Raw genomic sequence first — 26012 nt, 5'->3', positions numbered from 1 at the left:
TGTCAGGAAGGAATTTCCAGGATTTTGGCTCAACAATAAGGAATGGTGATGAATTTCCAAGTCAGCCTGGAGAAGCACATACAGTGGAAAGATGTTCCTCTTTACAGAGGTATTCTTGTGAATCACAGCAAATGGCTACAGATGGAAGTCACTGGAAACTGTTTAGCTTTCAGTTAAGTTAGTCCCTCCAGCAAATTAAATTAGTTCCAATCAAAACATCAGCTGAAAATCAGACCTGACACGATGTATCAATATTGTTTCACTACTTGCCTCAGTGTGTCACCCTGGTATGCCATTTTTTGTTGAGGGAATAAATGTTTGTTCAATGGTGGGAAAGCTTCTAGACAATCATTCAGGGTAGAATTAGCAGGTACATGGAAAAAGGTGGGTTGATTATGAAGCATCAGTGCAGATTTTAAAATGGGAAATCATATTTATCTAACTTGCTGGAGGCCTTTGCAGAGGTAGCAGAAAGGCTCGATAAGGGCAATGCTATATATGTGGTGTACATGAACTTTCAAGAAGTATTTGACACAGTGCAACACAACAGACTTGTGAGGAAAGCTATAGGTCAGGGAATAAGAGAATCAGTCGAAACAATAAAGAGTGTAACGTGTTCATAATATCCGAGATAGGAAACAGTAATCGTCAATGAATGTATTTTGACTGGACGAAGGTTTGAAGTGGACTTCCCAAAGATCTTCAATTCAGGGGACAATTTCAAAGTTTTCAGGTGACACAAAGCTTGGAAGGATTCTAAACTACAAGATTGACAGCTTGGAACTCCAGAAGGACGACATCATGCTGGAAGAATGGACAGATAGATGGCAGATGAGTTTCAACACAAGTAAGAACTGATGCATTTTGGTAGAAGGAACAGTGAATGATACTATAAATGTAGAAACAAATCTAAGGTGAGGAATAGTTGGGCGGGGGGGGGGGGAGAGACGCGCGGATGTCAATAAAAAAAGGTGACCTGGGAGCATATGTCCACAGTTCATGAAAACTAGGATAGGTAGGGAGAGCAGTAAGTAAAGCATGCTTTGTTAATAGGAGCATAAGTTTAAGAGCAAGGAAGTGATGTCGAACTTATAGAAAATATTTGTTAGATCTCAGCTGTTGTCGTTTATTGAACAGTTCTGAGGGCCTCATTACAGGAAAAATGTGAATGCATTGGAGCGAGAGAGAGCGCGAGACAGAGCGAAGAAACAGTTTATAAGAATAGTTCCAGGATTGAGGAACTTCAGTTATGAGGCTAGATTGAAGGAGCTGGGACGGTTGTTTCAATAGAAGGCGGCTGGAAGGAGATCAGATAAAAGGTTTTCAAAAGTATGAGCAGGCTGGACAGAAAAGATAGGGAGAAGCTGTTCCCACTCAAAGGCGAGAAAGAACTGAAGTTTCCACTTGGAAGAAAGATTCACATCAAATTGACTGGTCAAGGAAATGGGACACTGACTGTGAGTACTTTGAATGTTCGAGTTATTCCGAAAATGAAAGTTATGACCTTGATGATTTCTCTTTCATGCAGACATGAAGAGACTCTTTTAAAATATCCTCTAGGTTAGTGGTTCAGGCATAAAAGTGCAAGATGTATATTTATGTATATACATGTACATGCGTCATCTGAAAAGATAATGAGTATAAATCACTTGTGACAAGGTGAGAATGAGTTATCCAGATAGTAAGAACTGCCAATGTTGGTGTCTGAGATAACACATTGTGGAGCTGGAGGAACACGGCAGGGCAGGCAGCATCAGAGGCTCAAGAAAGTTGAGGTTTTGGGTCAGGACCCTTCCTGAGAAATGGAGGGTGGAAGGGAGCTCAGAAACAAATAGCGTGGAGGGGGAGGTGGTGCTGGGGAAGGTAGGTGGGATGGTAATAAGTGAGTACTATCCAGATTGGAACAGATTTTCCCCAGCGGGTATTGAGTACGAATTCCAAATCACTCTCAAAATCTTAATGACCGTTAACATTGATGTTTTTTGTCTGTGTGTTTCAGTAATTGCATGACAGTTGAATGGTTCGTTGAGAGTGAGGAACCTATGGACTCTCAGACACCAAGATGGAATTTAGTTCGGAGAGTGACTTCAAAATAGTTGCTTGCTTTTAAAATCTTGACCGTTTTTGCTGTCCAGTTGAATGAATTTAGCTTCATACTGCTTCAATAGGAATTAGTGTTTAATAGGAACATATTTGTGAAACTTCCAGTTCCGTAAGTTTCAGCATAAACTGGTGGAGACTTTCAGTGCTTGCAAAAAGGCTCACCTCTCCGTTAATACCGAAGGAAAATTGGAGTTTAAAAGTAAGTTCACCCGCTGTCAGGGAATGAAATGTTAATGTTGACTCAAACTAATTTTTAAAAAAGTCATATATTTGTGTAACACTGAACTCAAATTAAAATTTGGATCTGCTAGTTTTACAGATGGTTGGATATTGAATTCATTTTAAATGAGGGTGAAGATCACTTTAAATCCAGCATATTTGTGAAGAAAAGAAATAGCATGTCAAATAAAATTAACTGCATGACTCTTCATAGCCCTATATGTAGAATTTCATTCTGAACTATGAGGCAGTTGTGACCCCATACTACCTCAGTGCTCATGGCAAGAGTAAGACTCCCGTTTGACGTGCTGTGCACTGCACGGAATGGCGGCAACATCAGATTCATTGATGCTTGAGAATCAAAAGAATATGACGATAAGATTTCAAATCAAAATCCCATTGAACACTTCAAGGAATGTATTACAGGAAGATGGGGAAAGCATGTATGACTAATAGAAGGTGGTGGCGCAGATCACATAGACCTGTGTGCGAAAACTTATGACAAATTTCACATTGAATGGAACAGTTTAAACAGGCTGGAGGAAGCAGACATGCCAGCCCAAACTTTTTGAATTTGAGCATTCTGTTCGTAAACATCAGCAAAATTGTGGGAAACATGTTTATTCTTTCTCTTTTATTGCACAGAACCATATGATTAGACTGTTTTGATGAGGAATTTAAAGATTATGTGTCCCATCCATTTGACTCACAGTTTGGTACCATAGGTTGGTACGATCTTCGTTCGAGAAAGAAAAGGGATGTTCCAGATACAGAAAATCGTCAAACCATTTACTACAAAGTCCGTTTCTGGTTAGTATTAATTAATGCAGTGAACATTTTTAGCTCGACATGATTGCACAATGGAGTCAATAAGAAAATTCCATCTGATATTCCACATAAATTTTAAGTGGATATTAAAGCAGCTCATTTCTTTTTCACGCTGTATGCTGCTTTTAAGAATGGTTGTCTTATTGTCGAAATGTTTAGCTTTGACTCCATTAGCTTCTTCCATTAGCTCACATTGAAACACATGTTTCTTCAGCCAAAAATGCACGTTTACCCGGTGTAGCTTGACTAACCTTCCCCTGTGGTCGTTCCCCTGAAAAACAACGATACCATTTTGGATACTGTTCCGGGAGACGACTTAGCAGGGGTATGCAGTAGGGTGCAGGTCTCTGGCACAGAGTCTGTCCCTCTTGCACAGAAGGGAAGCGGGGATAGCAAGAGAGTGATAGTCATTGGGGACTTAATAGTTAGAGGGACTGATAGAAGATTTGCCGGGAACGAAAGAGACTCACGATTGGTGTGTTGACTACCAGGTTCCAGGGTCTGTGATGTCTCGGATCGTCTCTTTCGGGTCCTGAGGGGAGAGGGTGACCAGCCCCAAGTCGTGATCCACATAGGCACCAATGGTATATGTAGAAAGAGGGATAGGGATGTCAGGCAGGATTTGAGGGAGCTCGGGTGGAAGCCGAGAGCTAGAACATCTCTGGTTTGTCACCCGTACCACGTGATAGCGAGGCAAAGAACAGGGAGAGATTTCAGCTGAAGACGTGGCTGCAGGGATGGTGCAGATGGGAGGGCTTCAGGTACATGGACAATTGGGGCTCATTCTGGGGAAGGTGGGACCTGTACAAACAGGACGGTCTCCACTTGAACCAGAGGGGCACGAATATCCTGGGTGGGAAATTGGCTAGTGCCATTCGGGTGGATTTAAACGAGCTCAGAAGGGGGATGGGAAACTGAGGTGTAGTCCTAGTACACAGGAGGATGAGCGTAGGGAGGACATGGTCAGGATCCCACTGTCACAGGACTGTGCTGGCAGACAGCAAGCTGGATTGAAGTGTGACGACTTTAATGCCGGGAGTATCCGGAATAATGTAGGTGAGCTTGCAGCTTGGATAGGTACCTGGGACTTCGATGTTGTGGCCATTTCGGAGGCACGGATAGAGCAGAGTCAGGAATGGATGTTGCAGGTTCTCGGGTTCAGATCTTTGATTAAGGTCTGGGAAGGTGGTAAAAGAGGGGGAGGTGTGGCTTTGTTGGTCAAGGACAGTACAACGGTGGCTGAAAGAACCTTTGAGGACTCGTCTACTAAGGTGGTATGGGCTGAGGTTGCCAAGGAAGGTTTGTCGACTGAGTCAGTATGGGTGGAAGTTCGGAACAGCAAGGCAGCAGTCACTTCACTGGGGGTTTTCTACAGACCCCAAATAGCAGTTGGGAGATCGAAGAACTCATTGGCCGGCAGATTGTTGAAAAGTGCAAACGGATCAGGGTTGTTGTTATGGGTAACTTCAACTTTCCCAATATAGATTGAAACCTCCTTAGTGCAGATGGTTTGGATGGAGCCGTTTTTGTCAGGTGTGTTCAGGAGGGTTTCTTAACTCAGTATGTGGACAGGCCGATGAGGCGGGAGGCTATTTTGGATTTGGTGCTCGGCGATGAGCCAGGACAGGTGTCAGAGTGGTGGGAGAACACTTTGGCGACAGTGACCGCAACAGCCTCACATTTACCATAGCCATGGAAAAGGAAAGGAGCAGTTACCAGGGGAAGATTTCACTGGGGTCAAGGAAACTATGATGCTATCAGACAGGAGTTGGAAAGTACAGATGGGAGCAATTGTTCCACAGAAAGGGCGCGGCAGACATGTGGAGGCTGTTCAAGGAGCAGTTGTTGCGAGTGATGTATAAATTTGTTCCTCTGAGACAGGTAAGAAGGGGTAAGATTAAGGAGCCTTGGATGACGGGGACAGAGGTGCTTCTTGTCAAAAAGGCAGCGTACGTAAGGTGGAGGAAGTGAGGGTCCAGCACAGCTTTAGAGTATTCCAGGCCTGCTCGGATTGAGCTCAAAAGATATTGCCTGTACAATTGTTACCTGTTACAACCTTTGCGTCCACGCTTGCTCATTCAATGGTGTCAAGATGCCAGCAGTGCATGTACCTTCTCCATCCCCTAATGCCGTCAGCTCACACAAGACATAGTCCTTACTTAAAATCTTCTGATCAACCAAAGTTCATTGTAATGGACATTTTAGTTATCTGTCATGAAACGAAAACTGATTCTGACTGGCATGACCTGCAGTGCAAATGAATATAATCTGCAAAACGAGATTCCTTATGGGCTTGCAGCCGCTACAAATAATCGCTTTTCAAAGACATTGCATACATACATTTTTTTCTCCTATCACCTTAGATTTTTTTTTGTTTATGCATGTTGTGTGGGTTTCCAGTCAGGCCCATAAACACAGGTTGATGCAGTCACTGTTAAAACACGGTATTGAAGGAGAATTTGTGATCTTTGGAGTTTCATTCCAGTGTCTGAAGGAGTGCACCATCAAGCCACTTCAGAGCACTACTGGCGACGAATTGTTGCAAGTTTTCAAGTGTTACCGATCGTCACATAAAATATGGCCTTTTTGTTGTTGCACTATTCATTTTAACTGCACCATATCTAGTATTTAGGCTTGGAAACTATTTCAATTTTTTTGATTTACTTATTCAAAATCATTTATGATTGTTGTCATGATATCTACAAGATGTTACTTTGACTGGACGTAGAGGATTGGATCTGTCTTAATGGAAATAATGTATGTGCTTATAAAACCCCTTCTGGGCAAGGTAGTTGCTCAGTGGTTAGAGCTGCTCATGCACTGGGGAGCCAATTGAGATTCCAGTCTTGGGTAACTATCTGTGTGGAATTGACACGTCCTCCCCGCGTCTGCGAGGGGCTTCTGCCAGGTGCTGCAGTTTCCTCCCATTGTTCAAAGATGTGCAGGTCCTTATATGTGATTTGTGAAGCATTTCTTAAATGTTTCAATCCTGCCAGCATCCAGTGCCTTGGACAAAATAACTGGAGATGAATAAAAGATACTGTGCCTTTTGACACCATTTCCTGCTGGATTTTCATCAATCCTGCTTTATATCGGTGACAACTTCCATGACCTTTTTTGATGCTATGTCTGAATTGACAGTCTAGTTCCAAATATTTGTTGTGCAGTATTTCAAGGTGTCTGTTATAGCATACCCATGAATGTCCACTTCAAAAGATACTTCCATATCATAGAATCCCTACGCTGTGGAAACAAGCCCCTTTTGACCCAAAACGTCCACGGCCACCCTCCAAAGAGCATCTCACCCTGACTCATCCCCCGACCCTTTCCTCAGTAACCCTACATTTCCCATGACTAACACACCTAATCTACACATCCCTAAACACAATGGGCAAGTTTGGCATGGCCCATACACCGAGCCTGCACATCTTGTGGGAGGAAACCAGAGCACCCAGCAGGAACCCATGCAGGCATGGGCAGAATATACAAACTCCGCACAGAAGATCGTCCAACGGTGGGATCGAACCTGGGTCCCTGGCGCTGTGAGTCAGCAGTGCTAACCACTGAGCCACCGTGCTGCCCTTGGAGTTAAACAGACCTTGCTTGTTCCTGGGTGGCCTCAAACTGCCAACCTCCACTTAGTGGCAAAAGTGCTGACCAACTGCATTCATCTTCACTGGTTTTTGCTTTGTATCATTGAATTCAATCCTTCAAACTCTATGATAAATATTAAATTTCCATTGATATTTGAGGGTTGTTTTTAGTATGCAGTATTGGTTTATTATGTTTCATTGCTAAATAATGAATATTGTATGTATATGCAAATGGGCAAGTTGGTAACGATGCAGTCCGCAGACCTGGAGGATAATAACACTGTCCTCCAATCGCCCACGATGCCCTCTGCAAATTGGTAGAAAACAAAAATTTCTATAAAATTCATCTCTTCTCCCGTCAGTCGATCAAAATTAATTCAGGATTTTGTACACGCCAATAACCGTAAGATTACACGAGCCTAAACAAAACTACTGGCTCATATTAGTTCAGTAAAGTGAAAGGGCAACAATAGAGGCAGTAGGAACTGCAGATGCTGGAGAATCTGAGATAAGAAGGTGTAAAGCTGGATGAACACAGCAGGTCAAGCAGCATCATCCGGCTCTGCACCTTGTTATCTCAGATTCTCCAGCGCCAATTTTCTGAAGTGGGGTCTCGTCCCGAAACATCGGCTTTCTTGCTTCTCTGGTGCTGCTTGACCTGCTGTGTTCATCCAGCTCTCCACCTTGGGCAACAATAGAGTATGTTTTAAGTGACTAGATATGTTACGTGGGTTTGTCTTCCTGAGGGTGGAGTTAGTGGAACCGAAAAAGATGTCTCCCTCACAGCGTTTGTGACAAAAGATTTGCATCGTTCCTTGGCGGCCTTTCAACAGAAGAATATTCAGAGATTTCACGAGTGGTAAGAATGTAACTTCTTTCACTTCTCTTTATCTCACTTTTTCCAACAACTGGAAAATAGATTTTAGAAATAACATCGAGCTGATGAAGTGTGAAAAGAATAATAATTCCAAGCAGTGGTGGGAGTTGGTCAGTGAGGTGGGAGGAGTGGATAGGTGGGAGAGAAGGCGGACAGGTCATGGAGGCGGGGATGAGGGGAGGAACTAGTCTTGGGATGAGGCTGGCGGGTGGGGAGATTTTGAGGGTGGCCAAGTCCACATTGAGGCGATTGAGTTGGAAGCTCCCGAGGCGGAATATGAGGTGCTGCTCCTCCAGTTTCTGGGTGGTTTGGTTGTGACACTGGAAGAGGCCCAGGATGGACATGTCATTCAGGGAGTGGGAGGGGGAGTTGAAGTGATGCAATGATTTGGATATGAAAATAGAAGGTGTGGTTAGTAAGTTTCCCAATGATTGAAGGTGTAGTAGCCAGCCCACAAGGTCACCTCAGAATACAATGGGACATTGACAAGGGCCAATAAACTGAGGAATGGCAGATGGTGTTGAGCTTAGACAAATGTGAGGTGCTACATTTTGGAAAGACAAATCAGGGCAGCACGTTTACACTGAAGGTTGTGGGGAGTGTTGCTTAATAAAGAGACGCTGGAGTGCAGTTTTGTAGTTCCATCAAAGTACAGCCACCGGTAGAAAGGATATGAAGGAGACATTTGGTGTGCTCGCCTTTATCGGTCAGTGCATTGAGTATAGGAGTTGGGAGATCACTTAGCAGCCATGTAGGACGTTGGTTCGGCTGCTTTTGGAATACTGCAATCGATTTTGGTCTCCTTGCGAGAGGAAGGATGTAGGCGCAACATTGAGGGCCGAGGGGCCTGTTCTGCGCTGTATTGTTGTAATAAGAACAACAAGCATCGATTTCACCGATTTAAAGTAAGATGCAAAAGTAGCAATGGTGAAGAAAGAAAAAGCTTTAGCGCATAGCAAGTAGCCAGGGTGTGGAATGTACTGTCTGTACATGCAGTTGACAAAAATAAAATGCAAAACTATGGGGAAAAGGCAGGAATTTGCAGTAGGCAATGGTCATTTAACTTGCCATAACATTTCTGTGATTTCGCAAATGAAACTGCAGAAATTTCACTTCTGCCCAAGGTTCAAAGACAAACAAACAGAAGGATTTCTTGCAGCTGTCCAGAAGTTGTAACTGCAACAAAGCAAAAGCAGCCTTGACCTGGAATTTGAAAAGCTGATTTGTGTAAGAAATGACTTTCAAATAACAGCAAGACATTTTGTATAAAAGCAAAGATTCAGAAAAAGAATTAATCCGGAAGTGTTCGGAGGAAATAAAACAGTTGGACATGGTATTTTAATCATACTTCAAAACCAAAATCATTTCCCTCAAACCCAGCACACCCCCACCCCAAAACTAGTTTGGAACATGGATTCACTAGCCTCCACGCAGCATAAATGCAGCACTGCCCCTTGAATTGACACATTCTCGTGAAATGTCCTGATTAGTGGAACATGAAAAGCTTTGACAAAATGAGTCCTTTTTCAGCAATACTCAAGTCTGTATGACCAAACAATTATTTAATTTGATTGTTGATCCTCAGAATCAGGGTGCTGTCAGTTACTATGGGATCTTTTAAAATAGGTAGTCTTTATCCTTTCCTTTAAAGTAGAAATGACCATCTAACCCCAATAACGTGCAGAATAAACATAAGATGGAAAAAAGCAGCACTGGCATGCCACCCCCAATAATCTGAACAGGCAGAATGCTAACAAATTGTAAAAATCAACACCCTTCGCTTTTCAGTATGCAGTGTGATGAGACGAAATTGTGCTCACAATTTTCATTGCAGTTTGGTTGCAAAGCCTTAAAAACCTATTTTGTTGCTGCTTTTATCAGACAAGCACAAAACTGAAAGCCTATATTTTCTTCAGACCAACATCACAGCGGTACACAAAACAGCAAACTATTTAGAGTGATAATGGGAACTGTAGATGCTGGAGAATCCAAGATAATAAAATGTGAGGCTGGATGAACACAGCAGGCCCAGCAGCATCTCAGGAGCACAAAAGCTGACGTTTCGGGCCTAGACCCTTCATCAGAGAGGGGGATGGCGGGGGGGGGGGGGGTGTTCTGGAATAAATAGGGAGAGAGGGGGAGGCGGACCGAAGATGGAGAGAAAAGATGATAGGTGGAGAGGAGAGTGTAGGTGGGGAGGTAGGGAGGGGATAGGTCAGTCCAGGGAAGATGGGCAGGTCAAGGAGGTGGGATGAGGTTACTAGGTAGGAGATGGAGGTGTGGCTTGAGGTGGGAGGAAGGGATGGGTGAGAGGAAGAACTGGTTAGGGAGGCAGAGACAGGTTGGACTGGTTTTGGGATGCAGTGGGCAGAGAGGAAGAGCTGGGCTGGTTGTGTGGTGCAGTGGGGGGGGAGGGGACGAACTGGGCTGGTTTTGGGATGCGGTGGGGGAAGGGGAGATTTTGAAGCTGGTGAAGTCCACATTGATACCATTGGGCTGCAGGGTTCCCAAGCGGAATATGAGTTGCTGTTCCTGCAACCTTCGGGTGGCATCATTGTGGCACTGCAGGAGGCCCATGATGGACATGTCGTCTAAAGAATGGGAGGGGGAGTGGAAATGGTTTGCGACTGGGAGGTGCAGTTGTTTATTGCAAACCGAGCGGAGGTGTTCTGCAAAGCGGTCCCCAAGCCTCCGCTTGGTTTCCCCAACGTAGAGGATGCCACAACGGGTACAGTGGATGCAGTATACCACATTGGCAGATGTGCAGGTGAACCTCTGCTTAATGTGGAAAGTCATCTTGGGGCTTGGGATAGGGGTGAGGGAGGTGGTGTGGGGGCAAGTGTAGCATTTCCTGTGGTTGCAGGGGAAGGTGCCGGGTGTGGTGGGGTTGGAGGGCAGTGTGGAGCGAACAAGGGAGTCACGGAGAGAGTGGTCTCTCCGGAAAGCAGACAGGGGTGGGGATGGAAAAATGTCTTGGGTGGTGGGGTCGGATTGTAGATGGCGGAAGTGTCGGAGGATGATGCGTTGTATCTGGAGGTTGCTGGGGTGGTGTGAGAGAACGAGGGGGATCCTCTTTGGGCGGTTGTGGCGGGGGCGGGGTGTGAGGGATGTGTTGCGGGAAATGCGGGAGACGCGGTCAAGGGTGTTCTCGACCATTGTGGGGGGAAAGTTGCGGTCCTTGAAGAACTTGGACATCTGGGATGTGCGGGAGTGGAATGCCTCATCGTGGGAGCAGATGCGGCGGAGGCGGAGGAATTGGGAATAGGGGATGGAATTTTTGCAGGAGGGTAGGTGGGAGGAGGTGTATTCTAGGTAGCTGTGGGAGTCGGTGGGCTCGAAATGGACATCAGTTACTGGTTGCCTGAGAGGTCCAGGAAGGTGAGGGATGTGCTGGAGATGGCCCAGGTGAACTGAAGGTTGGGGTGGAAGGTGTTGGTGAAGTGGATGAACTGTTCAAGCTCCTCTGGGGAGCAAGAGGCGGCGCCGATACAGTCATCAATGTAACGGAGGAAGAGGTGGGGTTTGGGGCCTATGTAGGTGCAGAAGAGGGACTGTTCCACGTAACCTACAAAGAGGCAGGCATAGCTAGGGCCCATGCGGGTGCTATTTATAGAGACTTTAAACACAAGAAAACATGCCAAGACTTTTCACAGAAAGATGGTCAAACAAAATCAAGCCACACTAGGACAAATGAAAAAAAAATCTGTCAGAGGTAGGCTTTAAAGGAGCAATTTAAAACAATGGAGAAGTAAAGACAGATTATTTTCAGTGTAATGAACAATGATTAAAACAGAAACTAGCAGTTAAATTCTTTAAACAGGAATCCACCCACATGACATATGATCACAGAATATTCAAATCTTTGGCTATTTGGAGAAAGGGATATACAAATAACAACGTGTAGAGCCGGATGAACACAAGGCCAAGCAGCATCTTAGGAGCAGAAAAGCTGATGTTTCAGGACGAGACCCTTCTTCAGAAATGGGGGAGGGGACAGGGTTCTGAAATAAACAGGGAGAGAGGGGAAGGCGAATTGAAGATGGATAGAGCAGAAGGTAGGTGGAGAGGAGACAGACAAGTTAAAAAGAGGCAGGGATGGAGCCAGTAGAGGTGAGTGTAGGTAGGGAGGGGATAGGTCAGACTGGGGAGGACGAACAGGTCAAGGGGGCAGGATGAGATTAGTAGATAGGAAATGGGTGTGCGGCTTGAGGTGGGAGGAAGGGATAGGTGAAAGGAAAAGCAGGTTACGAAGACAGGGACGAACTGGGCTGGTTTTGGGATGCGGTAGGGGTAGGGGAGATTTTGAAGCTTGTGAAGTCCACATTGATACCATTGGGCTGCAGGGTTCCCAAGCAGAATATCAGTTGCTGTTCCTGCAACCTTCGGGTGGCATCGTTGTGGCACTGTAGGAAGCCCAGGATGGGCATGTCGTCTAAGGAATGGGAGCAGGAGTTGAAATAGTTCACGATTGGGTGGTGCAGTTGTTTACTGCGAACCGAGCGTAGGTATTCTGCAAAGTGGTCCCCAAGGGTTGAGTTGTGGGAAATGTGGGAGACACAGTCGAGGGTGTTCTTGATCACCCCGCCGGAGGGGGCAGTGGGGCGAATTTCCACATCAAGCAGATGTTCACTTGCACATCTGCCAATGTGATATACTGCATCCGCTGTACCCACTGTGCCCTCCTCTACATCAGGGAAACCAAGCGGAAGCTTGGGGATCACTTTGCAGAACACCTACGCTCGGTTCGCAATAAACAACTGCACCGACCAGTCGCAAACCATTTCCACTCCCACTCCTTAGACGACATGTCCATCCTGGGCCTCCAGCAGTGCCACAACAATGCCACCCAAAGGTTGCAGGAACAGCAACTCATATTCTGCTTGGAAACCCTGCAGCCCAATGGTATCAATGTGGAATTTACAAGCTTCAAAATCTCCCCTCCTCCTACTGCATCCCAAAACCAGCCCAGCCCATCTCCCTAACATATCCTTCCTCCCACCTCAAGCCGCACCCCCATTTCCTACCTACTAACCTCAGCCTGCCCCCTTGACCTGTCCATCCTCGCCGGACTGACCTATTTCCCCTCCCTACCTACACTGACCTCTACTGGCTCCATCTCCGCCTCTAACTTGTCTGTCTCCTCTCCACTTATCTTCTCCTCTATCCATCTTCGATCCACCTGCCCCTCTCTCCCTATTTATTTCAAACCTTGTCCCCCTCCCCTATTTCTGTTGAAGGGTCTAGGCCCAAAATGTCAGCTTTTCTGCTCCTAAGATGCTGCATGGCCTGCTGTGTTCATCCAGCTCCACACTTTGTTTTCACAGATTCTCCAGCGTCTGCAGTTCCCATTACCTCTTATCACTCCAGAGTCCTGTATAAATATTCATAAGCCTCAGGAGTGCGGTAGATCCTTAGAAAAGAACTGCAGCTTAACAATCATATGCTGTGTTCATCCAGCCCCACACTTTGTTATCTGTGGAGTGATAGTTTGCTCAAAAGACCTATATACGCAATGGTTGGTTGGGCAAGTTGTTCATCTGACAATTTTTGACATGTGATATCCTGAAGGGTACATGGATCTAAACGGCACTGTAGTTGTGATAATTAAGCTTACAAGATTGTTTGAGAATTGAATAACAGACTGCAAACTGAGTCAAATACTGATCTCAAAAACAACTTTTCATTAGCGCCGTATCAGTATTTTTCTGCAAAACAAAAAGAGGCAATTTCTAAAATAGAGGCAAGACAACATAAAGGCCCAGCAACCTCAGAAGGATTAAAATAGACATTAAACTACATAGTATGTGTACACATTTTGAAATATTTCTGAAGTTTTGATTGCATATGCTTTAGATTGAATATATAAACACACCAGCTCTAAAGATCCATTTGGTCTTGCATTGTCATTTTTAAACACTCATCAGCCGCTTTAACAATTAGTATAATCTTACTTTGTAAATGAAATCAGTCCGGTTGAGGTCCATGCTCCATCTGAGTCATATTTCCATATAGATCAGATTTGACTCATTGCCAATTTGAAAATATTTCTATACTCTTCCAATGAAGTCACAGCTTCAGAGGGTTGGATTCCGTAGCGTAAAAGACAAGTGAATTTGTGTGGTAAACAAGAGGCTGGAAGAACACAGCGGGTCAGGCAGCAGCTGGAGAAAAAACAGTCAACGTTACGGATATTACCCTTCTTCAGTCCTGAAGTCCAAATGCTGCCTGGTCTGCTGTGTTCTTCCGGCCTCTTGTTTACCTACCTTGGATTCCAGTCTCTGCAGTTTTTTCTTGCCTCTAACTGAGTGAATTTGTACAGTGAGTTCACACTATCCAAAATGGAAATCATCACTGCTGAGCTGATCCTGTTCCAATATCATTTTGCAGTTTTTCCAATACAAATCACCGAAATGTGATCACGTGCATGAATGACGACTGAATTTTCCCCTCCCTAGCTCAGGAAGCACTGAGGCCTATTGTATTTTCTAATACAATTATGCCTACAGGGGAGGCAGTGACCCAATGGTATTATCACTGGACTGTCAATCCAGAGACTCAGGTAATGTTCTGGGGACCCAGTTTCAAATCCCAGTTGGTGGAATTTAAATTGAATAAAATGCTGGAATTAAGAGTCTAATGATGATCATGAGCCGACTGTCAGGAAAAACCCATCTGCTTCACTAATGTCGCTTAGGGAAGGAAACTTGCTCTGGCTTACATTTGCCTCCCTTGGGAAAGTAGGAACCGGCAATAAATGCTGGTCTCACCAGCAACACCTACATCCCACGAATGAATTTATAGAAAAAAACTCTAGTAGAGAACAACAAACTCAGCTGATTAGAGATGAAAGCCAGGAGGCTTCTTTTTCTTTGGCTCAGTGCCACACTGGGTAACGTGCCAAATGAGGAACCAGGTTTTGTGTGTAAGATACAAGAACTATGTGCAACACTTTCACAGCAAAGAGTATAGCCTGTTGCAAGTTGCACCACCAAGACCAAAGCTAGCAATGAAGCCAATTCTCTGATAAAGCAATTTTAATTGATTACTATTTCCATACAAATGACTTTGCAACCTTTTAGTCTTCATAAAACCCTTTTGTGCTAAAAGTTGTGAATTCAGAGATCACGGCTCATACCGTTCAACTTCCTTTGTTAGTGATGCACTTGAAATGTGGCCATTGTCTCAATCCAAATTCAAGATCATCAGAATACCTGATACACAAAAATCTAATTCAGTGATAAATTTAAAACTTTTCCTCAAATAGCTACAAAACTAGTTGACCTGAGAAACAGAGCCACATTTGGCAGTGGGGTAAAGCGCAAACAAAAATCACTGCTCAGCATTCTCCAGGGAAAACACTAAAGTTCAAGTTTCATGCCAGTGCCATGGGTCTCTTTCGGCTCAAAAAGGAAGTTCTGCCTTTGTCGCTTACAGGCAAACTTCTCAACTTCCCTGACAAGACTGCAAAAAGGAGAAAACAGAAGCAAGACTTTTTCAAAATGCTCAGCATATGACCCTCTGTGCGCTACTGAGGAAGCAGCCACAAGAACTGCTCAGACAGTACTTAGTCATAAACATCCTGTACTGCTCCCTAAATATTTCTGTAGGCAGTTCTCAGTTTTACTTGCAGCCTTTCCCACGACCAGGTTCTTTATGAACAAATTCAGTCCATAATCACATGGCACCATTAACCCAAGGTGTAAGATCCCAGGACCTCAAAGCTGAAGTCATTGCTGTTGTATCGTACTGATTTATCACTTTATCAAGTAAACCTTAAAGTAATTAAATAATTGTTCAAAGTTTCCTACCCACGATCTCCATGGTCTCCATTGTGAAGTGGAGCGCCACACTAACGTTCAGTCCATCAGTGGGATTCACATTGAATATTTTACAATGAGCGAAGAGTCAGGTCCAGTCACACATTGTTACGAAATAACACACTCAAAATATGACTGGTTCTTTTGCAGCACACTCAGATTTGGTTGCTAGGAGACATTTATAAGCTGACTGTATCGCATCAGGAATATCACAGAAACCGGTCTTGAAAACTCTCCTCATTTGTTTTTAGCAATTCCCAGCTGTCTCATCTTTTCTCAAAAAAAGTAAGTGTCCAAATTTTTTTCACAGCTGTAAAGCAGACAGGGCAACAGCTGGCCCTGGCTGTTTTTGACCTCAGCTTTAGTGACTTTGTAAAATACCATAAAAACTCTAATATATGAACAGCATTATTCAGTGTCCAAATTATGGATGTTGGCCACTTTAAGGCTGAAAATCCCCTGCCTACTCTAGTCAGATTTCTCCCAAAACTAGCGATTATATCTCTGCGGTGACCTTCGCATTCGCACACTACATTTTCACACCACAGCTCTCGAACTGCTGATGTGTATTTAAAGCAGAGGTTTAAGTCCATTCATGAGCAATAGCTGGCAGCAAGACAAAATGCACGTGCAGACAGTAATTCTGAGATCCAGGGGGCCAAAGTTCAGTGCAAAACAAAAAGAGATCAATAAAAATAGGGATATGGATCCCTGCATGGTAAAGTAGGGATAGGAGGCACAGGAGAAAATGGAAGCCTGGATTTTGCACTGAGAAAAAGATGAGGATATCAAGTACTCACTGTTTTTATGGAATCAGAGTATTACAAGTACACAGCACCCTTTGGTTCAACATGTCCATGTCGACCAGATATCCCAAATAATCTAGTCATATTTTCCAGCATTTGGCCCATATCCCTCCAAACCTTTCCAATTCATACACCCATCCAGATGCTGTTTACAACTGCAACATTTAAAAGCCTCCACTCTCTCTTATGGCAGCTCACTGCATACACACATCACCCTCTGCGTGAAAAAGTTGCCTCTTGGGTCCTTCTTAAATCTTTCCCCTCTCAACTTAAACCACTGCCCTCTACTTTGGGGCTCCCCGACCGCGGGTAAAAGGCCTTGGCTATTCACCCTATCCACGCCTCTCATGATTTTATAAACCTTCACAAGGCTACCCCTCAGCCTTCGACGATCCAGGGAAAATTGTCCCAACTTACTCATGCTCTCTCTGTAGCTCAAACGTTCCAACTCCAGCAATATCCTTGTAAATCTTTTCTGAACCCTTTTGAGTTTAACAACATCTTCCCTATAGCAGGGAGACTATAATTGAACGCAGTATTCCAAAAGTAGCCAAACCAATGTCCTGTACAGCCACATGACCTCAACTCCTAGACTCAATACACATACCAATAAAGCAAGCATACCAAACACATTCTTCACTTCCCTGTCTGCGTGCAATTCCACTTTCAAGAAACTATGAACCTACACCAAGGTCTTTGTTCATGAACACTCTCCAGGGCCTTATCGTTAAGGTGTATAAGAACTGCTCTGATTTGCTTTACCTAAATGCAATACCTCACATTTATCCAATTTAAACACCATTTTCCACTCCTCGACCCATCTGATCAAGGTCCCACTGTACTCTGGGATAATCCTCTTCGTTAGTCAGTGAATCTGAAGCCCATTAACACAAGTGAAACATAGATGCAGCATCCGCTATCCAAATGTGGCTATCCCAAAAAGCTTCAACGCCACGTGTTGTGAAAAAATTTGCAATTAAAACCTGTGGAAGAGACTGAGCTGAAAGTTAAACACCAACCACCATAGAAACAAGCCAGAAATGTTTGGCACTGCTGCATTCAGGTGTAAGTAAACTTTTAGTGGTACAATCAGCTTTAATTACTGTCAAACAACCTTTCTGGTATCAAAATTTTCATTTTTCAAATATGGAGTCTCATTTCTTCAGATTTCAGGTCATGTTGGACATTTTAATTTTATTTTAATATTTTTGTCTCAGTAAATCATCTTGTACTATATTGTGAAATCATTTGCAGAAAACAATGTATTGATTATTCTCATTCTAATTAGACTCTCTCAGTAAGGATTCTTCAGATTAGTTGAAGAGCTATGTTGTTGTTGATTCAACTCGCAAATCCCTTTGACAGACTATCACACTGGAAACGATCTCAATCTTAAAAGCCTGTGAGCAGCCATATGTCTGCTTAATATTCAGTGTCCGTCACTGCTAATTGCATTATTCAGTCCAATATATGAGAATGTGATCTATGCAAGTTCATTTGCATTTTCTATGCTTTAAAATTTAAAGATTGTGATATAAATTCCATCCCATGGGAAAAATTTCAACAGTCCCCGGATGAAGGCAGTGATCTGTCCCTGACTGCAAGGACTAACGTGAAGATTCATTACCCTGCCTACCCAACAATGTTTTTAGTGGGGAATTAAATTCAGGAATAGAATAAACCTCAAAACGCTCACATCTCTTCTCAAAAACACACCCAGGAGCCAAATCAGGAAACGCACCAGAAGGAAATCACAGAGTTTGCACTGTTGAGCAAAATAGTGATTTGAATCCAAACAAGTGAATATGTAATCTACAGCCCTCTCCAGTGAATGATCTCTCAGTCCTCAGGAGTTAATTTGGATAGTCAGTTGGCTCTCAGAAGTTGAGATGGGCCCCAGTCCTCAAGAGTTAGGGCAGTTTCCTGGCTATGGCGACAGTGGCGGCTGGAGTATTGGCAGTGATGAGGCAGCTTCGGCAGAGGCGATGCTCTGAGTCTCCTCAGTGGCAGTGGGGGCTGCTTCAGCCTGCTTCCTCCTTTGTGTTGCAGTTTCAGGAACAGCTTTGGCAGCTGCAGAGTGTGGCAGCATCCCATGGCCACTTAGGAAATCAAGAAACCACTTATGGAGCAAAAGATGAAATTTGTCCCAACATTTTAATTACAAATTCTAAAAACAAATCATACAGTGGTACCAACTTATGGCAGCTTATACAGATTTTACAGTATTTTCATAAATATATACAACAATAAATTACTAAATTATTAAATGACCTGCAATCCAGGTTAAAAGTTAAGTCACTTGATATCTACATTGATGTTGAAAATTTGCAAAGCAAGAGATCATCAAGTCCAATCTCATCCTCAAGCAAGTACTTTAAGCAAGCCTTAGCCAGTCACTGGATAATACCCAAATCAAGGCTTTTTTGGCCAAGTGTGTCACAGAATGAAGCATCTCATAACAAGAGAGCTGCCAATCTGCAGAGGCCTGAATTTTCCTCATTCAGAAACATGCCTCCTTTCTAGTCCAGTTCAGTTGTTTTCTGGATACGCTTACTGAACCAGAAGTCTAAAAGTCATCACTATTGTTAAGACCTAATGTGTCTATCAGTTACCAAATTCTTGTGGATTTGTGTCCAACATAATACGTCTCATGTCAGGGCTGCCAAATGATCTGCTATATATTTTCCCATATCTTCTGGTTATCTTTACTACATACTGCATAGATATTAAGTTCACAGTACTGTACTATGAGGACAAGTTGTGTAGGTTGGGCCTGAACTTGTTGGGATTCAGACGAACGAGAGGTAACCTTACTGAACTTCACATGATTGTTAGGGGACTTGACAGAATAGATGCAGAAAGGTTACTTCTCCTCCATGAGTGTGTCTAGGATGAGAAGCCATAATTTCAGAATAAGGTGTCACACATTTAAGACAAGGCTTAATTCTTGTCTCAAAGGACAGTGAATCTGTGGAATTCCATACTTAAGGAGCAAGCTAAGGTTGGGGATATTCAAAGCTGAGTCAGATTTTTAATTAGTTAGGGAATCAAAGGTTATGGAGAAAAGGCAGGAAGGTGGAATGGAGCATTTTCAGATCAGGCATGACCTCACTGAATGGCAGAGCAGACCTGATAGGAGCTGAAATGGCCATTCAGCCTACGTCTTATGGTCAGTACACCTTGGGCTACAGTATTTTTCTGTTAAATGCTGAAGGGTCTCAAGATTTCAAGACAAGCCAGACCTACATGTCTGAAAAATGACATCTTGAATAACAAGGTGCCAACACCAACTCCAAAGGGAATCTGTAATATACTTCCTGTATTCCATTCCTAAATAAGCAAAATAATTGGAGTTTCCCCAGAAATCAATTAATTTCAGCTGAAAATGAAGCAAACTGAGTGTGAAATGTGAATTTGGCTTCCATGTTTCTGAAAAGGGACCAAAGGAACCAAAATATTATAACATTTGGAAGAAACTAATGGATTTATAACAATAGTTATCTTCCTGTTCTGGTCTTTTTTTGTTTAATCCTTTATTGAAATGTCAAGAAGTCAGTTTAATCACAGGAAATAAAAGCTGAATTCCAAGCATTTTCATCTACAGTTTATATCCTTTGTGAAGTCTCAAAGAAAATTTGGGAAAGGGAAAACAATGTTATCCCAACTCAAAAACTGGGAAACTCCTTGATTTCAATTTTCTTATCAATGTCTTTCTTCTATCCTTTCCTCTCCACAATATGTTAATTCCTTTCTGGAGGACAGTTCCACTCTTTCACATCTGCCTTGACCACTCAGGGCATCACCATCCTCACTCGACTCTACAGAATCAATCATGGTTACTCCATATAAGCCCTGATTTCCTATCCTTTTGTGTTAACCTTGGTCTAAGCATCCTCATCTACTGAATTTCCTCAATTCATTACAGAGATGCAAAATTTCTGATAACCATACATCGTCAAGGGAATAGAAAATTTCTACAAAACTACCAACACACACCATTCTGCAGAATATCCCTAAACAACATGATTCATCCGCCTACTTCCCAATCCTTATTTTCTCCACTGACTGATAAAAAGTACTAAGTTTTTTTTAAACAATCTAACAGCCTGTTCCAAAGCAGGCAGAGTAACTTGTGAAATAGAAACAGAAAATTCTGGAAATAGTTAGATTTGATAGTGCCCTTGGAGAAAGAACATTTCAGGTCAATCACCTTTCATCTGAAACTATCAATTCAGATGAAAAAGTCAAAGAAAACATTAACTATATTCTTCTCTCAACAGATGCTGTCAGATGCGTTCAGTATTTTCCAGCATTTTCTGTTTTATTTAAGATTTTCATATTTGATTTTTTTTTCATTTTTAAAAATTTTCTTCATTTTCAGATTTTGCATTTATGTCATAAAAGTTTTGTCATCCGGATAGGCAAGCACATTAGTTTAAAAAAGAAGGAAAAAGTATTTTCACAACCTCAGGACATCTAAGAAATTCACTGTCAATCAAACACGTTCAAAAACAGTGTGTTTAATGTAGGAAAAATAACCAACCAACTTGCACTCAGAAGAGTCCCATAATCAGCCTAGATTTTTCTACTCAATTCTAGGGAGTAGAACTTAGTCCCACAACCTTCTGATCCCAACCAAGCCACAGCTGACAATATAAGATGAACATTAATTAGTAAGAATCCTGCTTTTCTTTTTAAAGGGTATAAGGGCAGCAAAACGCCAACTCCCCATATAACTTAATAAATGGATGGAGTGGTTAATTCTAATCTTTATTCTGCCAAAAAAAACTTAAAATAGTATTTATTAAATATAGTCTTTAAAACAAAATATGATTCAAGGACAATTGCTAACATACGAGTTGAGCTTGAGGACAGGGTATTGTTGCAAAGACAGCAGATGGAGAATTGTGCAATGTGCAGATTTCACAGTAATCTATAATGGGGATTATAGCCCAGATCCCAGACCAAGCTAGGCTAGCTATCCTTTTATATTTTACTAGCACAAAGTGTGTTATTCAAAAATGAAACTGAACGCTTAGGGTCTTTGCAGCTGAAGACACAATAATTAGAGGATGCTCAAAGGAGTAGAATTTGAGGAGATATCTCAGGGGATCGGAGCTAGAAGAGATTACAATCCAGTGAAAGGTAGTTGCATCTACAGTACTGTCAGAAAGAAAATTTTACAAAAGTGATCCAAGCAAGAGTAGAATATTCCATCACACTCCAGACTTATGCCTTGTTGACAGGCTTTGAAGAGTCAGGAACTAAGTTACTCCAAACCTTGGAGCTGCTCCTGGAGCCACAGTACTTAAATGATTGGTCTGGTTCAGTTCCAGGTCAATTCTAACATCCAAGATAAGGGAAGGGATTTGAAAATCAAGACGGGAATTTTAAAATTGAAAGGCTGCATAATGGGAGCGAATGGAGGCCAGCAATGGTAATGGAGGCTTGATGCAAGAGAGCTTATAGCCAACAAAATTTGGGATGAACCAAGCTGTAATGCTTATATCCTCTAGACTTTGGGAACATCCAGTTCAATCCTTGTATTGTTAAAACCATCTCTTACACTACAGACACGTTCCTGAAGCACAGCTGTCCCTGAAATATGGTCCAGTAACTTGGTGTCCAATTTCAGAGAAGTTTTGCATTGAGTGCTCTACATTCTGGAAAATATAAAAACAGTAGCTCAGGCTCAATGCAGCCTAGGCAGCAAAGGAATAGAGAACATCTTTCACCTATAAGCAAATGTATCTCTGGACCAATAATAATAAATTTTTGTCTCACTATAAACAGAGTGCTCAATGTATTTGGCCCAGCATTTCTACACTCGTGTTCCCAGAAATATAACAGCCCTCAACAGCATGATTATGAGATTTATTCAGAATATGGGCACCAGAGCATTATTGAGGGGAAAAAACACCAAACTAATATGACCCTAAATCTGTTGTTGAAAAATTGTTCACATCATCAGTAACAAATGTACAAAACAACAGTACATGAGCAAAGCAACAGTGTCTTCATTTTTAAAAAAAAAAGTGCTACTCATGGAATACTGGGGACAAGGAGTGACTGCAGATTGAAGTACAGGTATGCAGCGAAGAGAAACCCAATATACAAGATGCAAGCACCCTAATGTATGTAATAAGATGCTAGATATACAGGTTCCCTCATTTCACCCTGCTCCAAACGCTCTTTAAAAATACAACTCAAATGATAAAGAACAAATTTGCTAACTATTTATCACTACAGTCCCATAAGACACAGGAGCAGAAACTAGGCCATTCAGCCCATTGAGTCTGCTCCACCATTCAATCATGGCTGATAAGTTCCTCAACCCTATTCTCCTGCTTTCTCCCCATAACCTTTGATCCCCTTGATAATCAAGAACTTATCCAAGTCAGTCTTAAATGTACTCAATGACCTGGCCTCCACAACCTTCTGTGGCAGTGAATTCCACAGATTTACCTCTCTCAAGCTGAAGAAGTTTCTCCTTATCTCTGTTCTAAAAGGTCTTCCCTTTACTCTCAGACTGCGCCCTTGGGTCCTTGTCTCTCCTACCAATGGATACATTTTCCCAACATCCACTTTGTTCAGTATTCTATAAGTTTGTTAGATTCCACCCCCCACCTCATCCTTCTGAACTCCAATGAATATGGTCCGAGTCCTCAAACGTTCCTCATATGTTAAGCTTTCCATTCCTGGGACCATTCTCATGAACCTCTTTTAAACCTGCTCCAGGGCCAGTACATCCTTCCTGAGGTATGGAGCCCAAAACTGCACACAATGACACAGCATAGATTCCCACCATTGCTCAAGATCTCAGGATCACCACTGTCTCAACAGACACAAACAATATCTAATTAAAACATAATATTCAAATCACCTGTATTACTTGTTTGACAAATAGACAATGAATGTAACCACTCATTCAATTGCTCACGGATGTGAATACAATTAGCAATGTCAGCATTTATCACCCATCCCGATTGTTCTCAGTAGATGGTTATGAGTTGTCTGAATCACTGTAGTTTGAATGGTGCAGCCACAAATTTGACAGGGTGAGATTCCAGGTTTTAGACAACTGTTCTACAGAATTCCAAACAACTATTACCTGATCCAGGCACATATCAGATCTGTAGACAGTTCCAGGCACAGCATTTTTGGATAACATTCAAAGATTCAGTGCGCCACCTTGACGAAAAATTGAGGGACGTAATTTTCCTGATCAATTAACAATTTATGCTGGCATGAAGTTTTTAACATAAACAAAACATCCCATGTTGCTTCACACAGGAGAATTGACCAAAAGTTCATTCAAAAACTTAGCAGAAGCAATTTGATGCAGAAAGGGTAGCTAACAGAGCGGTTTAGAAAGCTTTTTTTTTTAAAATGTTCATGTGGGTATCACAGACAAGTGCAACAATCTGTTGCCCATTCAAATAGAATGCAGTGGCTTGCTAAACTATTTCAGATTAAAAGGCAACCACATTGTTAATGACTGGATGACAAAGTGTGAAGCTGGATGAACACAGTAGGCCAAGCAGCATCTCAGGAGCACAAAAGCTCACGTTTCGGGCCTAGACCCTTCATCAGAGCTCTGATGTGTCATCTTGGATTCTCCAGCATCTGCAGTTCCCATTATCTCTTGTTAATGACTGGAGTCTGGCCAGATTGAGTAAGGACACCTTTCACCCCTGAAAGGATGAGGACGACAATAATTAACCAGATTCACTTTTAACCACAACCTGATAATTTCACAGTCCCCATTACCGATTTATTCCAAACATAATTCACTGCCAAACTTAAAATTTCTCAGTTGTCATAATAGGATCTAACATCACACCTCTGGATCATTAAACCAGCACTTAGCATAACAGCTTTGTTGCTAAACTAGTAAACTATCATATAGTCTTCAAACCCCCAGACAGAGCAAGGGCAATTTTCCAATAGGAGAGGGGGAATTGAGGAATTCCAAGGGATTCCCAAATTGGAATAGTGTAGAGTGCGATCTTAAAAAATGATCGGATAAATTGAGGGACTTGCAAAGTGATAGTGGGAAGAGGGAATGAAGACAAAAGACAAGGATAGAGAATTCAGTGCAATGCAGGAAAGGATGCAAGATATTGGCAAGGGCTGCAATAGTGTGACATTTAATGAGATAAAATGTGGATATTTCATTCACTCAAACAGATTAATTTTAAACCTCTGTTAATGGGATTGCATGCTCCAAAGATAAAAATTACATTGGTAAATTAATGATAAATATTGAGGAATGCAATTAAGATAGTAGCATACAGCATCATGCCCAGATAAACAGCTCTGATGTCTAATAGTCTTGTACAGGCTTGTCTATTTTTGAATACACCCTGAACTGTAAAAAGAATTCAATAGAACCTAGACAGTCTACATTACAACAAGTATAATTACAGATTTCTGTTTAGTTGTCTAGTACCAATGCTCACTCACAACTCAGTGGGCAAAAACAATGTACCGACTAGAAATTTCAAAGTTACAAACTCAGTATTCATCAGGAGTGAATGGCACTAAACATGTTTTAAGTAATGGTGCCAAAACCACACATATTACCTAATGCAGCATAATTGTTCATCTTAGCTCTCATGCATTAACATTTAATCAAGACAAAATAAACCGCAAAGCAAGAACTGAATCAGTACCTTGCCAAAATTTACCTCTTCAACACAGATTTCAGTCACATTCCCAAACTGGTCTCTCGCTCAATCCTATCCTATCCCATTTCATTCAGATCCCTTTGGATATCAAACTAGAATTAAAAGAAGCAGTATAACATCAACTTACGGCAGCCCATAAAGCATGGGTTTCAGATAACTAACCAATGGACTCACTATTGCATCCCTGCTAGTAAACCTGATAGGGGCAATTGGCGACAGCAAACATCCAGCACTGCATCAGTTTTGCTGAAAGGGTAATGTTTGCCTTGTGCAGCGTGGAGTGGTTTCAAGCCTTCACTACAGCTTCTCCCTCAGTGTTGCTCAGGGGCTTCTGGGTGGGGATGTGGTGACGGGCAGGAGGAACGAGATCTGGCGGGGAGAAGAAAAGATGAAACAAGACGCCGAACCGTTCACTGAAGCGGCATCACTGAGCCCTGCTAATAGCTTTAGGGCCCTCAGGCCGTACTCTGTCCCTCGCTGACCCCGTCTCACAACCTCACCTGAGGACCTGTCCCTCTTACCTGAGTTCATCTTCAACGATGCACCACTTTCTCATCGCGCTCACCCGCGTTCGCAGTGACACGTCATCACGCAACGACGCACAACACCAGACATGCTGCGCATGTGCTCCCAAGCCGTACACCCCGCCCCCCCGCCATTTGCAAAGGCCCCTGGGACTTGTAGTCTTTCCTGTGGAATTGGCCATCCAGAGAAGGAGCAGAGATAATAAATCTTGGAATTCTCCGGCATCTGCAGTTCCCATTATCTCTGATAATAAAATGTGAGGCTGGATGAACACAGCAGGCCAAGCAGCGTCTCAGGATCACAAAAGCTGACGTTTCGGGCCTAGACCCTTCATCAGAGAGAGGGATGGGGTGAGGGTTCTGGAATAAATAGGGAGAGAGGGGGAGGCGGACCGAAGATGGAGAGAAAAGAAGATAGGTGGAGAAAGTATAGGTGGGGAGGTAGGGAGGGGATAGGTCAGTCCAGGGAAGATGGACAGGTCAAGGAGGTTAGTAGGTAGGAGATGGAGGTGCGGCTTGGGGTGGGAGGAAGGGATGGGTGAGAGGAAGAACAGG

General features: G+C 42.8%; 1 protein-coding gene and 1 long non-coding RNA gene across 7 annotated transcripts in view; one reads left to right on the top strand and one right to left on the bottom strand.

Moving 5' to 3' along the window:
• The window catches only part of atp13a2 (ATPase cation transporting 13A2), an 89819-nt gene extending 64306 nt beyond the window's left edge, over nucleotides 1-25513 (bottom strand). Inside the window, exons 1-2 of one of the 6 annotated variants that reach the window (XM_048561456.2) lie at nucleotides 25455-25487; nucleotides 25108-25302 (exon numbers count right to left, since the gene is read on the bottom strand). Coding sequence is in view for 4 of the 6 variants with exons in the window: in XM_048561452.2 (XP_048417409.2) it covers nucleotides 15429-15450 (22 nt within the window). In the remaining 2 variants the exon portion in view is untranslated. Of the gene's footprint in view, nucleotides 1-15428; nucleotides 15516-25107; nucleotides 25303-25454 lie in introns of those variants that run through there. The other 5 variants (XM_048561453.2, XM_048561455.2, XM_048561452.2 and 2 more) reach the window with 5 other exon arrangements.
• LOC132211096 (uncharacterized) lies at nucleotides 1382-7587 on the top strand. The gene is made up of 3 exons (XR_009447404.1): nucleotides 1382-1457; nucleotides 3048-3132; nucleotides 7490-7587. It is a non-coding gene; the product is annotated as an uncharacterized LOC132211096 (long non-coding RNA).
• Nucleotides 25514-26012: the final 499 nt, after the last annotated feature.

This window comes from Stegostoma tigrinum, chromosome 28, assembly GCF_030684315.1.
Source record: "Stegostoma tigrinum isolate sSteTig4 chromosome 28, sSteTig4.hap1, whole genome shotgun sequence".
In the NCBI taxonomy this organism is placed as follows: Eukaryota; Metazoa; Chordata; class Chondrichthyes; order Orectolobiformes; family Stegostomatidae; genus Stegostoma; species Stegostoma tigrinum.
The sequence above is the reverse complement of the archived record's forward strand: the minus strand, read 5'-3'. Positions and strand labels throughout refer to the sequence as shown.